Raw genomic sequence first — 15,107 nt, forward strand, 5'->3', positions numbered from 1 at the left:
CCGCACTCAACACACCAGCACCACACACAACACTGCACTCAACACTGCACTCAACACACAGCACCACACACATCATAGATACACAACACACAGAACTGCACTCAACACACAGCACCACACACAACACCCAGAACTGCACTCAACACTGCACTCAACACACAGCACCACACACATCATAGATACACAACACCGCACACAACACCCAGAACTGCACTCAACACACAGCACCACACACAGCACACACAACACACAACACCGCACTCAACACCGCACACAACAAAGCACGACACACATCACAGGTACACAACACACAGAACCCCACTCAACACACAGCACCACACACAGCACAGATACACAACACACAACACCACTTTCAACACACAGCACTACACACATCACAGATACACAACACCCAGCACCACACACAACACACAAAACAACACACAGCACCACACTCATCACAGGTACACAACACACAACACCGCACACAACACATAACACTGATGCACAACACAGATACACAACACACAACACCAAACACAAAACAAACTAATTCCTGAAGTATCACTAAGTTAAATGAGTCCTGGGTAGGCAAGGCAATAAGGCAGTTGTTGGGGTGTAGTGACTAAAGCAAGTGTGTGATTGTGACGTTGTGTGGGTCCTATGCCTCTGCTGGGAGTTACACACAGAAAATCACACCATTATGCACGAGAGGAACAAATATAACAACAATATGACACACTGAAACTCTAGTGTAGTACAATGATACATGTGAAATGAATCTATACACCCTGAACTCACATCACTGACAGACGCAGACACGCACAACAAACACACATGGGCGTCCTGCGTGTTGTTCACCACCCACATCACACGGCACTACGGGTCCCACAATCCTCCCCGGCCGGCCTCTCAATCCCTAAATAGGTTTAAGACGGACAGCTGCTGCTCGAGGGACGGGATTAGCGGGCGAGAGAGAGAGCGAGCGATGCCGTTGAAGAGGCAAGGTGAGTGTGCGACTCGGCCTCCCCGCGTCCCTCCCTCCGTCCCACGCTGCCCCCCGACCCCGCCTGTCTCCCGGCTTCAGTCGAGACATCCGCAGTTTTGACCAGCTCATTTCACAGAGGAAAGACACAGAGAGAGAGACAGAGGAAGAGGAAAGTTTGGGACAGAGAGTGGGGGATGAATGGAGGGAGTGAGAGAGAGAGAGTGTCAGTCCGTGAGTCCCTGTGGCAGCGCTCTGTCCTGCGGTGACTGTGCGACTTCTGTTAAACTGTACTCTCTCTCTCTCTCTCTCTCTCCGCCTGTCTCCTCTCTCACTCTCCCTGTCTCCTGCCCCTCTCCCTCTCTGACAGTTTTCCTTCCCTTATGTTATATATACACACACGTACACACACACACGTACACACACACACACTGCACTGTAAAAAGCTGTGTAACCTTGACACTTTTTTCCACAGTTCCTGGTTAAATCTATGATGATAATTATGAGAATGTGCTTCACACACTTAACACTAATTAAAGGACTGGACTGGACTGTGTCTCTCAGGACCAGGGCTGAGACCCTGCTGGACTGGACTGTGTCTCTCAGGACCAGGGCTGAGACCCAGCTGGACTGGACTGTGTCTCTCAGGACCAGGGCTGAGACCCTGCTGGACTGGACTGTGTCTCTGAGGACCAGGGCTGAGACCCTGCTGGACTGGACTGTGTCTCTGAGGACCAGGGCTGAGACCCTGCTGGACTGGACTGTGTCTCTCGGGACCAGGGCTGAGACCCTGCTGGACTGGACTGTGTTTCACAGGACCAGGGCTGAGACCCTGCTGGACTGGACTGTGTCTCTCAGGACCAGGGCTGAGACCCTGCTGGACTGGACTGCAATGTGTCTCTCAGTCTCTGCCCCAGATGGTCAGTCAGTCTGTGGGTCTCTGGAAGTAACTGGCTGTCTTTCACCCCGGTCCCTCAGATACCCAGAAGGCTTTGCGTCTGATGGAGGAGTGCCAGCTGGCTGCAGGAGACGAGGGGTTCCGGGTTCGAGCCGAGAAACTGCTCAACATCTTCCAGAGCGACCTGTTCCAGGCCCTGCTGGGTGAGTGGGGGGGAGTGTCAGGTCATTAGAACTGTATGGCATCATAACATTAACACATCAGAATGACACACTGACTGACTGGCAGACTGACACATTGACTAACTGACTGATGCACTGACTAACTGACACACTGACTGACACACTGACTGACTGGCAGACTGACTGACTGATGCACTGACTAACTGACACACTGACTGACACACTGACTGACTGGCAGACTGACTGACTGATGCACTGACTAATTGACTGATGCACTGACTAACTGACACACTGACTGACTGGCAGACTGACACACTGACTGACACACTGACTGACTGACACTGAAACACTGACTGACTGACACACTGACTGACTTGACTGACTCACACACTGACACACTGACTGACTGACACACTGATACACTGACTGACTGACACACTGACTGACTGACACACTGACTTGACTGACTCACACACTGACACACTGACTGACTGACACACTGACTGACTCACACACTGACACACTGACTGACTCACACACTGACACACTGACTGACTCACACACTGACACACTGACTGATTCAGACACTGACACACTGACTGACATTGAATAAGTGCCTTTCTCTCTTCCTCTCTCTGTCAATTCAAATTCAAGTATCTCTCCTCTCTGCTCTTTCTCTCTCTTACTCTGTCTCTCTCTCTCCTGTGAGAACAGATGACACAGACAAGGGGGTAATCTCTGTTTCCTTCCTTCTCTCAAACCCTCCGTTCCTCTCTTCCCCATCTGTCTCTCCCTCTCTCCCTGGCCTCTATATTTAGCCGTGCTTTAAGCTGCAGTGAGGGTTTGGGGATTAGAGCCCAGTCTTACATCACTGCGGATTAACACAAAGATCAGCCCAGAGATCCCAGCCCGAGACAGAGCGCTGGTGGAGGGAGGGAATGAGAGAGGGATGGAGGGAGTTTAAACAGCTGTGGTCATTACTGTGATACTGTCTCCCTCTACCTCTCTCACTGCTGCAAGTACACCCTGCACTCTCTCTCCCTCTCTCCCTCTCTCTCTCTCAGGGTGTGGATATTAACCCTCTCTCTCCTTCTCTCCCTCTCTCTCTCTCTCTCTCTCTCAGGGTGTGGATATTAACCCTCTCTCTCCTTCTCTCCCTCTCTCTCTCTCAGGGTGTGGATATTAACCCTCTCTCTCCTTCTCTCCCTCTCTCTCTCTCAGGGTGTGGATATTAACCCTCTCTCTCCTTCTCTCCCTCTCTCTCTCTCAGGGTGTGGATATTAACCCTCTCTCTCCTTCTCTCCCTCTCTCTCTCTCAGGGTGTGGATATTAACCCTCTCTCTCTCTCTCTCTCTCTCTCTGTACAGATATCCAGGAGTTCTACGAGCTGGCTGTGTGTGAGACCCGCACCGCCGCTCGCCCGCAGACGCCAGTGCTGGTGAGACAGGATTGATGGGGGTGGGGGGGGGGCGCTGATCCCTGAATATTACTGTGAAAAGAGAGGAGGAGAGGAGGGGAGGGATGGAGGTCAGAGTTCACGTGTGTGCCAGCAAGCACAGGGTCATGATCAGTTCTATACAGACTGAAGCATGTGTGTGTGACAGAGTGAGGGAAATACTGTCCCATTCTGTGCCAATCTGTGTCATTCTGTGCCATTCTGAGCCATGCTGTGCCATGCTGTGTTATTCTGAGCCATGCTGTGCCATGCTGTGTTATTCTGAGCCATGCTGTGCCATGCTGTGTTATTCTGAGCCATGCTGTGTCTTGGGAGCAGATTTCGGGAGTGCAGTGGCAAAGACAGAAGTGCTGAAATGCTCAGTCCATGCCGGCACTCTGCAGTTTGCCCACTAAGGGGCAGCAGAGACCTGCAGCTGCCACGGTGCTGCAGCTGCCAAACTGTACTAGAGCCACGCTGTGTCCTGCAGTCCAGCCCAGTCCCGTCCAGTCCAGCCCTGTGTAGTCCAGTCCAGTCCAGTGTAGTCCAGCAAAGTCCAGTCCAGCTCTGTGTAGTCGAGTCCAGCCCAGTCCAGCCCTGTGTAGTCGAGTCCAGCCCAGTCCAGCCCTGTGTAGTCCAGCCCTGAGTAGTTCAGTCCAGTCCATCTGTGTAGAGAATGTATGTGACAGTGTGTGTGTGTATGAGTATGTGTGTGTGAGAGTGAGACAGTGTGTGATAGTTTGTGTGTGTGTGTGTGTTTATGTGTGTGTGTGTGTGTGTGTGTGTGTGTGTGTCTGAGACAATGTGTGTTTATGAGTGTGTGTGTTTGTGTGTGTGTGAGTGTGTGTGTTTGTGTGTGTGTTATGAGTGTGTGTGTGTGAGAGAGAGAGTGTGTGTGTGAAAGAGTGAGACAGTGCGTGACAGTGTGTGTTTATGAGTGTGTGTTTTTGTATGTGCTAGTATGTGTGTGTGTGAGTGTGTGTGTCTGAGACAATGTGTGTTTATGAGTGTGTGTGTGTGTGTGTGTGATTGTCTGGTACACAAGGGGTTAATAGCTGAATGATCATTTTTCCTCCTGGAGATTTTTCTTTCTCTTTTTTCTCTTTTAATTATTCATAATTTTCTGTCTGTCTCCTGGGATCACCCTTTCATTTGCAGAGAGTCCGATGTTGCAGCCCGCAGTACAGTACACTTCAGTGTGTGTGTGTGTGTGTGTGTGTGTGTGTGTGTGTGTGTGTGTGTGTGTGTGTGTGTGTGTGTGTGTGTGTGTGTGTGTGTGTGTGTGTGTTGGGCTGCTGGAGCTCCAGCTCCCTGCGGACAGGTGTGTGTTTATGATCCTCAACCGCTTTAGTGCTGCACCATTGCCTCTGAGCTGCAGGGGGGGGCTGTTCTGTCTCAGGAGCGCAGGCTGCTCTAGGGAGACGCTAGTCTCTAGTCCAGCTGCCCCTGCGGATTCTCACACAGTGGTACAGTCCGCTGCCTTAAAGAGACAGCGCACTTCCACTCACTGACACAGCACTGACACACACACACACACACACACACACACACTCACACAGCACTGACACACACACACACTCACACATACACACACACATGCTCTCACACCCACTGACACACACAGCACTGACACACACACACACACTCACACAACACTGACACACACACTCACACAGCACTGACACACACACACAGCACTGACACACACACACACTCACACACATGCTCACACACACAGACACACACACATACACACACACATGCTCTCACACCCACTGACACACACACACACACACACATACACACACACATGCTCTCACACCCACTGACACACACACACACAGCACTGACACACACACACACTCACACAACACTGACACACACACTCACACAGCACTGACACACACACACACACAGCACTGACACACACACACACACACGCTCACACACACACTCACACAGCACTGACACACACACACACACAGCACTGACACACACACACACACACATGCTCTCACACCCACTGACACACACACACAGCACTGACACACACACACACTCACACACACACACACAGCACTGACACACACACACACTCACACACACACTCACACAGCACTGACACACACACACACTCACACACACACTCACACAGCAGTGACACACACACACACACACACTCACACAGCACTGACACACACACACACACACATACACACACTCACACACACATGCTCTCACACCCACTGACACACACACACATGCTCTCAAACCCACTGACACACACACACACACATGCTCTCACACCCACTGACACACACACACACACACACACACATGCTCTCACACCCACTGACACACACACATACAGACACACACACATACAGACTCACACACTCACACACACTCACACACACATACAGACTCACACACTCACACACACACACACACTCACACACACATACAGACACACACACTCACACACACACACACACACACACTCACACACACATGCTCTCACACCCACATACACACTCACACACACATACACACACAGACACACACACATGCTCTCACACCCACTGAAACACACACACACACACACACACACACACACACACACACATGCTCTCACACCCACTGACACACACACAGACACACACACACATACACACACACAGACACACAGACACACATACACACACTATGCTGTGCTGTGTTGTCATGTAGTGTCTCACACAGGTCACCCAACACCAGCTCCCCCCTTCAATTCTCCTTTTCCCTCCTCTGTTCTCCCTTTCTCTCTCTCTCTCTCACTCACTCACTCACTCACTCACTCGCTCTGCCCCCCCGCCTGTCTTTGTCCTGGGAACAGGTGAAGTTTGCGACCCCCTGACCTTTGACCAGTCTGTGCATCACAGCAGCTGTAGGGACAACTGTGGGGTCAGACGGGGTCGTGAGAGAGAGAGGGAGAAAGAGAGATGGAGAAGAGGAAGGGGAAGACTAGAGCAGAGAAGGAGAGCATATGAGAGAGACAGGGTGAGAGTGAGAGAGAGACAGATGAGGACAGAGTGAGAGAGTGACAGATGAGCAGAGAGTGAGAGAGAGACATACGAAGGAGAGAGTTAGAGAGTGAGACGAGAGAGTGAGAGAGTGACAGAGGAGGAGAGAGAGAGGGAGAGAGACAGACGAGGACAGAGAGACAGGAGGAGAGAGAGCAAGAGAGACAGACGAGCATGTCTCATTAGCGCCCATGCGTCTGTGAGGGTGTGTGCGAGTGTGCGAGTGCGGCTGGCCGGCAGTGTGGTTAGCGTGTTGTTAGCGTGTGCGGGGTGCGTTGGCGGGGGCCGCAGACGGCCGGCTGAGTCACAGTGAGCAGGCGATAACCACGGCAACGACAACCACACATCGCCGTGGCAACTGCTGCCTCCCCGTCACCGCACCAACCGGCTTCACCAGCGCGGAGACACCGACAGCTGCCCCCGGCCCGGCACACGCGGCCCGGCACCGCACCGGCACGGCCAGAGACACACACGTTCCCTGCTCTCCTCTCCTCTCCTCTTTTCTTCTCTTCTCCTTTGTCCGTCCTCTCTTTGTCATGCTAATCTGCTCCCGGATCAGCGCCGATGTCTGTCAGCGAGGAATCTGCATCCTCTCTCTTTCTCCCTCCCTCTCTCACTCACTCACACACACAGTCTCCCTCCCTCCCTCCCTCTCTCTCTCTCTCTCTCTCTAGCCCAGCCTCTCCTCCCTGCTCGCATTCCTCCCTCCGCCGACTCCCGCTCTCCTCTCCTCTCCTCCTCGGCTGACAATCCATCCCTCCCTTTATTTACTTATTTTCTCTCCCCTTCGTTTGTTCCACACCGTCCCCTTCCACCCCTCCCTCCCTCCCTCCCTCCCTCTTTCTCTCTCTCTCCCGGTTCCCCTCTTCCCATCTCTCTGTCTCTCTCCCCCAACATCCCCTCGTCTCTCTTGCTGTCACAGACTCACACGTTCTCTCTCTCCCTCTCTTCTCCGTCTTTCTCTCACACACACAGAAACTAAATCCCCTCACCCTTCCCTCTCCACTCCTCCCTCCCTCCCTCTGTCCCTCCTTCTCTTTTCCCATAACCCCCCCACACACCTCCCTCCCTCCCTCTCTCCTGTCTCCCCACACTTCCTCAATCTCTCTCCTCTCCCCTTCTTCACAATTGTAGACTGCCCTCAGTTCTCTATATCCCTACCTCTCTCTCTCTCTCTTTCTCTCTCTCTCTCTATTTTTCCCCAGACCAATCCCCCTCCCCTCTTCAGCTACCCCCCCTCCCTCAACCCTCACCCACCCACCTACCCATCCACCCCCCCTTCTATCTCTCTCTCTACACCTCTTTTCTTTTGCTAATCAGAAAAGAGAAAAAACACGTTAAAGAAAGAGAGAGAAAGAGAGAGAGAGAGAGAGAGAGAGAGAGAGGCTGAGATACATAGAGAGAGAGTGTGAGAGACAAGCACACAGAAGAGCTGAACGCAGGAAAGAAACGGAAAAGCACGGGAAAAGAAAGGAGAAAGAGAGAGAGGGAGAGAGAGGGAGAGAGAGAGGGAGGGAGGGAGGGAGAGAGAGAGAGAGAGGGAGTCGTGCGTTGGGAACAGTGGAGGCCTGTTCTGGACTGGGCATGGTCGGGCTCCACTGTATCTCCCACCTGTTTGGTCCCTGAACAATGGATTGCCTTTGTATTGTCACAACCAAGGTAAGAGATCAACCGCTCCTGCTGTATACTGAGAGAGAGAGAGAGAGAGAGAGAGAGAGAGAGAGAGAGAGAGGGGGGGAGAGAGAGAGAGAAGCTGAGGGAGAGATGGACGTGTGTGCATGTGTGTGTGACTGAGGAGAGAGGGATGGGGAAGAGATGAGTTGGATGTTTTTGTTGGGGTTTTTTCTGGACATCTCTCTCTCTCTGTCTCTCTCTGTGTCTCTGCCGGTCTTTCCCCTCCGTGTTTCCATCTCTCCATTCTGCCTTCTCTCTCTCTCTCGTAACGCACTGTCACGGTCTCCCTCTCTCTCACTCTCTCTCTCTATCATTCGTTCCCGTTCTGTTTTTCCTTTTCCTTCATTCCCTTCCCTCACTCCCTCTCTCCTTCTCTCTCTGCTGTTTCTCTTTTGATCCTTGTGTTCTGTTCTCTCTCCCTCTCTCGCTCTCCCTGTCGGTCTGTTCCAAAATCGCTGTTTATTCTTTGTCTTTATTCTGTCTTTCCTACCGCTTTGTCTGTACCAATGAACATAAATGTGTGTGTCAATGTGAGTGAGTGTGTCAATGTGTGTGAGTGATAGTGTGTGTGTGTGTGTGTTAATGTGAGTGAGTGTGTTAATGTGTGTGTGTCAATGTGAGTGAATGTGTCAATGTGTGTGTGTGATAGTGTGAGTGAGTGTGTCAATGTGTGTGAGTGATAGTGTGTGTGTGTCAATGTGAGTGAGTGTGTCAATGTGTGTGAGTGATAGTGTGTGTGTGTCAATGTGAGTGAGTGTGTTAATGTGAGTGAGTGATAGTGTGTGTGTGTGTGTGTGTGTTAATGTGAGTGAGTGTGTCAATGTGTGTGTGTGTCAATGTGAGTGAATGTGTCAATGTGTGTGTGTGTGTCAATGTGTGTGAGTGATAGTGTGTGTGTGTGTGTTAATGTGAGTGAGTGTGTCAATGTGAGTGAATGTGTCAATGTGTGTGAGTGATAGTGTGTGTGTGTGTCAATGTGAGTGAGTGTGTCAATGTGTGAGTGATAGTGTGTGTGTGTGTGTGTGTGTCAATGTGAGTGAGTGTGTCAATGTGTGTGAGTGATAGTGTGTGTGTGTCAATGTGAGTGAGTGTGTCAATGTGTGTGTGTCAATGTGAGTGAGTGTGTCAATGTGTGAGTGATAGTGTGTATGTGTGTGTCAATGTGAGTGAGTGTGTCAAAGTGTGTGAGTGTGTCAATGTATGTGTGTCAATGTGTGTGAGTGATAGTGTGTGTGTGTCAATGTGAGTGAGTGTGTCAATGTGTGTGAGTGATAGTGTGTGTGTGTCAATGTGAGTGAGTGTGTCAATGTGTGTGTGTGTCAATGTGTGTGAGTGATAGTGTGTGTGTGTGTGTCAATGTGAGTGACAGTGTGTCAATGTGTGTGTGTGTGATAATGTGTGTGTGAGTTATAGTGTGTGTGTGTGTGTGAATGTGTGTGAGTGTGTCAATGTATGTGTGTCAATGTGTGTGAGTGATAGTGTGTGTGTGTCAATGTGAGTGAGTGTGTCAATGTGTGTGAGTGATAGTGTGTGTGTGTCAATGTGAGTGAGTGTGTCAATGTGTGTGTGTGTCAATGTGTGTGAGTGATAGTGTGTGTGTGTGTCAATGTGAGTGATAGTGTGTCAATGTTTGTGTCAATGTGTGTGTGTGAGTGATAGTGTGTGTGTGTGTGTCAATGTGTGTGTCAATGTGAGTGAGTGTGTCATTGTGTGTGAGTGATAGTGTGTGTGTGTGTCAATGTAAGTGATAGTGTGTCAATGTTTGTGTCAATGTGTGTGTGTGTGTGAGTTATAGTGTGCGTGTGTGTGTGTGAATGTGTGTGAGTGAGAGTGTGTGTGTGTCAATGTGAGTGATAGTGTGTCAATGTTTGTGGCAATGTGTGTGAGTGATTGTGTGTGTGTGTGTGTGTGTGTGTGTGTGAATGTGTGTGAGTGATAGTGTGTGTGTGTCAATGTGAGTGATAGTGTGTCAATGTTTGTGGCAATGTGTGTGAGTGATTGTGTGTGTGTGTGTGTGTCAATGTGAGTGATAGTGTATCAATGTTTGTGTCAATGTGTGTGTGTGAGTGATAGTGTGTGTGTGTGTGTGTGAATGTGTGTGAGTGATAGTGTGTGTGTGTCAATGTGAGTGATAGTGTGTCAATGTTTGTGTCAATGTGTGTGTGTGAGTGATAGTGTGTGTGTGTGTGTCAATGTGTGTTAGTGTGTGTCAATGTGTGTGTGTGTGTGTGTCAATGTGAGTGAGTGTGTCATTGTGTGTGAGTGATAGTGTGTGTGTGTGTCAATGTGAGTGATAGTGTGTCAATGTTTGTGTCAATGTGTGTGTGTGTGAGTTATAGTGTGTGTGTGTCAATGTGAGTGATAGTGTGTCAATGTTTGTGGCAATGTGTGTGAGTGATTGTGTGTGTGTATGTGTGTCAATGTGAGTGATAGTGTGTCAATGTTTGTGTCAATGTGTGTGTGTGAGTGATAGTGTGTGTGTGTGTGTGAATGTGTGTGAGTGATAGTGTGTGTGTGTCAATGTGAGTGATAGTGTGTCAATGTTTGTGTCAATGTGTGTGTGTGAGTGATAGTGTGTGTGTGTGTGTCAATGTGTGTTAGTGTGTGTCAATGTGTGTGTGTGTGTGTCAATGTGAGTGAGTGTGTCATTGTGTGTGAGTGATAGTGTGTGTGTGTCAATGTGAGTGATAGTGTGTCAATGTTTGTGTCAATGTGTGTGTGTGAGTGATAGTGTGTGTGTGTGTGTGAATGTGTGTGAGTGATAGTGTGTGTGTGTCAATGTGAGCGATAGTGTGTCAATGTTTGTGTCAATGTGTGTGTGAGAGTGATAGTGTGTTAGTGTGTGTCAATGTGTGTTAGTGTGTGTCAATGTGTGTGAGTGTGTCAATGTGTGTGTGTGTGTGTGTCAATGTGAGTGAGTGTGTCATTGTGTGTGAGTGATAGTGTGTGTGTGTGTCAATGTGAGTGATAGTGTGTCAATGTTTGTGTCAATGTGTGTGTGTGTGTGTGATAATGTGTGTGTGAGTTATAGTGTGTGTGTGTGTGTGTGTGTGAATGTGTGTGAGTGATAGTGTGTGTGTGTGTCAATGTGAGTGATAGTGTGTCAATGTTTGTGGCAATGTGTGTGAGTGATAGTGTATGTGTGTGTGTCTGTGTGTGTCAATGTGAGTAAGTGTGTGTGAGTAACTGTGTGAGTGTGTCTGTGTGTGAGTGTGACTGTATGTGAGTTGTGAATATGTCTGTGTGACTGTGTCTGTGTGTGAGTGTGACTGTGTGTGTGTGTGTCAGGGTACAGTGTGTGTGTGACTGTTTGAAGTGTGTTACACAGTGAGGGAACAGCAGTATCCCTCTCTGTCCCTCTCTCTCTCTCTTTCCATTGTTTTGTTTTTCACTCTGTTTTCTGCCACGGTAATTAGTAGGGGGGAGAAGAGGAGAGAAGGAGTAATCCCTTCTTTCCAGCTGGCCCTCTCCTCCTGCAGCGTGGGGCCAGGCGAGCAAGGGACTGTGTAAACAAGCGTGTAAACGAATGCGTCTGGCGGCCCGGGCATCTGGCAGGCCGGCGTGGTGGCAGGCCGGCGTGTGGAGAGGGACTGGTCAGCGTGGGGAGGCTGTGCTCCGGCTGGTTGTGACTCGGGAAGATGGGTGTTGTTGTTAAGTCTGTTGTTTGTGATCCGGGGTTACCTGCTGACAGGTGTGAAGGCATAACAGTTGTAGGTAACTGACCACTTTACTGAATACAGCAACAAGAAGTGTCCTGAGCTTCAGACTGAACTGGTGTGACACTCTGTGGGGCGGGGGAGTCAGTGTGTCAATCATTCAGTGTGTCAGTCAGTGAGTCAGTGTGTCAGTCAGTCAGTGTGACAGTCAATCAGTCACTCATTCAGTGAGTCAGTGTGTCAGTCACATCAGTGTGTCAGTCAGTCAGTCAGTGTGTCACTCAGTAATTCAGTGTGTCAGTCAGTGTATCAGTCAATCAGTCAGTGTGTCAGTCAGTGTGTCAGTCACAACAGTGTGTCAGTCAGTCAGTGTGGCACTCAGTTAGTCAGTGTGTCAGTCAGTGTATCAGTCAGTCAGCCAGTTTCTCAGGCAGTCAGTCAGTCAATGCGTCAGTCAGTCAGTGTGTCACTCATTTAGTCAGTGTGTCAGTCAGTCAGTGTGTCAGTCAGTGTGTCAATCAGACAGTGTGCCAGTCAGTCAGTCAGTCAGTCAGTGTGTCAGTCAGTCAGTGTGTCAGTTGGTCAGTCAGTGTGTTAGTCAGTCAGTGTGTCAGTCGGTCAGTCAGTCAAGCAGTGTGTCAGTCAGTCAGGCAGTGTGTCAGTCAGTGTGTTAGTCAGTCAGTGTGTAAGTCAGTCAGTCAGTTTAGTCATGGAGTTCCAGTTGTAAAGCTGTGCCCTTAGCTCTCCAATACGCAGTAGTGCCTTCCTCTGTCTGTGTCTCAGTGTCTCTGGATCTCAGTGTCTCAGTGTCTCTGTGTCTCTGCATCTCAATGTCTCTGCGTCTTGGTGTTTCAGTGTCTCAGTGTCTCATTATCTCATACTGTGTTTCAGTGTCTCTGCATCTTAGTGACTCAGTGTCTTAGTGCCGTCTCCAGGGCCGAGACCCCACTGGACTGGACTGTGTCTCTCAGGACCAGGGCTGAGACCCTGCTGGACTGGACTGTGTCTCTCAGGACCAGGGCTGAGACCCCGCTGTGTGATATTAGACAGGAGAGGCTGCAGGACAGAGCAGGGTGTAGTGGAAGGGCAGACTGTTTGCATAGAAAACACACAAACACACACTACACACACACATAGACACACACATGGGTATAGTTGTCAGCTCTCTCTCTCTGTGTCTCTTTGTCTCAAATTCAAATTCAAAACAAACTTTATTGACATGACAGGTTCACACAGGCATTTCCAAAAGCACTGGCAGAGACAGGATACAGACTCCCCCCCTCTCCTCCCTCTCTCCTGCTTCCTCTCTCTCTCTCCTTCTGTCTCTGTCTCTCGCTCATTAATCTCCTCCTGATTAATTATGGATGTGGGGAGCTGAGGAGCGAGAGAGAGAGAGGGAGAGAGGGAGGGGAGACAGAAATAAAGGGAGTGTTGAGGAACTAGAGTGTGTCAGGAATTATTATTATTATTATTATTATTATTATTATGATGATGATGATGATGAAGATGATGATAATGTTGATGATGATGATGATTATTCGTTTAAACCAGGTAACTACCATTTAACACGTGATCAAGGTGACTGTGCACTGCAGAGGATGTTAACATTCTGCAGTGCAGTACACTGCAGTAAAGTGCAGTACAGTATAGTGCTGTGTAGTTTAGTACCTTATAGTTTAGTACAGTGCAGTTTATTGTAATAAACTTTGTAAAGTGCAGTGCAGTATAGTACAGTACAGAGTAGTACACTGCAGTAGAGTAGTACACTAGAGTACAGAGCACTGAATTACAGTATAGTACATTAGAGTACTGTTGTACACTGCAGTATAGTACATCAGAGTGCAGTATATTGTAATGGAGGTTAATAAACTTTATAAAGTACAATACAGAGTACTAAAGTTCAGATCACTGCATTACAGTACAGTGCATTAGAGTGCAGTACAGTGCAGTACAGTGCAGTAGTGTGCAATAGAGTGCAGTATCATACATTAGAGTGCAGTATTGTACATTAGAGTGCAGTAGAGTATCATACAGTAGAGTGCAGTACAGTGCAGTATCGTACATTAGAGTTCAGCAATGCAGAACAGTGCAGTAGAGTGCAACAATGCAGTAGAGTGCAGTACAGTCTGATATTGTACAGCAGAGTGTAGTACAGTGCAGTACAGTGCAGCAATGCAGTAGAGTGCAGTACAGTGCAGTATCATACAGCAGAGTGCAGTAGAGTGCAACAATGTAGTAGAGTGCAGTACAGTGCGGTATCGTACAGCAGAGTGCAGTAGAGTGCAACAATGTAGTAGAGTGCAGTACAGTGCGGTATCGTACAGCAGAGTGCAGTAGAGTGCAGCAATGTAGTAGAGTGCAGTACAGTGCGGTATCGTACAGCAGAGTGCAGTAGAGTGCAGTACAGTGCAGCAGTGGTTCCCAGTCAATGGTGCGCAGCTCACTTGGTCCCCTCTCTCACATTCGCCCCACATCCAACAACACGGCCACCAGACTGACAATAAAGTCATTCAAAACATGTCAAGTGTCTGTATTGATATTGCATTTGTATGAGCACGGCTGTCCTGTGTAAGAATGTGTGTGTGTGTGTGTGTGTGTGAGTGTCTGAGAGTGTGTGTGTGTGTGAGAGTGTGTGAGTGTGTGTGTGTGTGTGTGTGTGTGAGTGTCTGAGAGTGTGTGTGTGTGTGAGAGTGTGTGTGTGTGTGTGTGTTTGTGTGTGTGTGTGAGAGTGTGTGTGTGTGTGTGTGAGTGTCTGAGAGTGTGTGTGTGTGTGTGTGTGTTTGTGTGAGAGAGTGTGTGTGTGTGTGTGAGTGTCTGAGAGTGTGTGTGTGTGCATGTGAAAGAGTGTGTGTGTGAGAGTGTGTGTGTGTGTGTGTGACAGAGTGAATGCACTTCAGTGCAGTAGTCTGGGAGTCAGTCTGCGTCTGTCTCTCGCTCCCATCGATCCCCTGGTCAAGGTCACTGGGGCGCGATGGTGGGACCGCAGCTCAGAAATCATCTGATCCCAGACCTTCACACAGAAGACATGATGCATAATACTGAGAGAGAGAGAGGAAGAGGGAGAAGGAGAGGGAGATGGTGTGGAAGAGGGAGAGCAAGGGAGAAGGGAGAGGGTGAGGAAGATGGAGAGGGAGAGAGAGGGAGAGGGAGGGAGAGGGAGAGGGGAAGGCCAGTGGAAGAGCAAGAGTGTGGTACGTGTCGTGGTGTCGTTGTGT

The 15,107-nt window shown here is 49.4% G+C and overlaps 1 protein-coding gene across 1 annotated transcript in view; it reads left to right on the plus strand.

Annotated features, from left to right (window-relative positions):
* The first annotated feature begins 8,068 nt into the window (after positions 1 to 8,068).
* The window catches only part of LOC136768177 (disks large homolog 4), a 64,422-nt gene continuing 57,383 nt past the window's right edge, over positions 8,069 to 15,107 (plus strand). The window contains exon 1 of the mRNA XM_066722246.1: positions 8,069 to 8,221. Coding sequence (XP_066578343.1) covers positions 8,192 to 8,221 — 30 coding nt within the window. The 5' untranslated portion in view covers positions 8,069 to 8,191. The remainder of the gene's footprint in view (positions 8,222 to 15,107) is intronic.

This window comes from Amia ocellicauda, chromosome 14 (assembly GCF_036373705.1).
Source record: "Amia ocellicauda isolate fAmiCal2 chromosome 14, fAmiCal2.hap1, whole genome shotgun sequence".
Classification (NCBI taxonomy): Eukaryota; Metazoa; Chordata; class Actinopteri; order Amiiformes; family Amiidae; genus Amia; species Amia ocellicauda.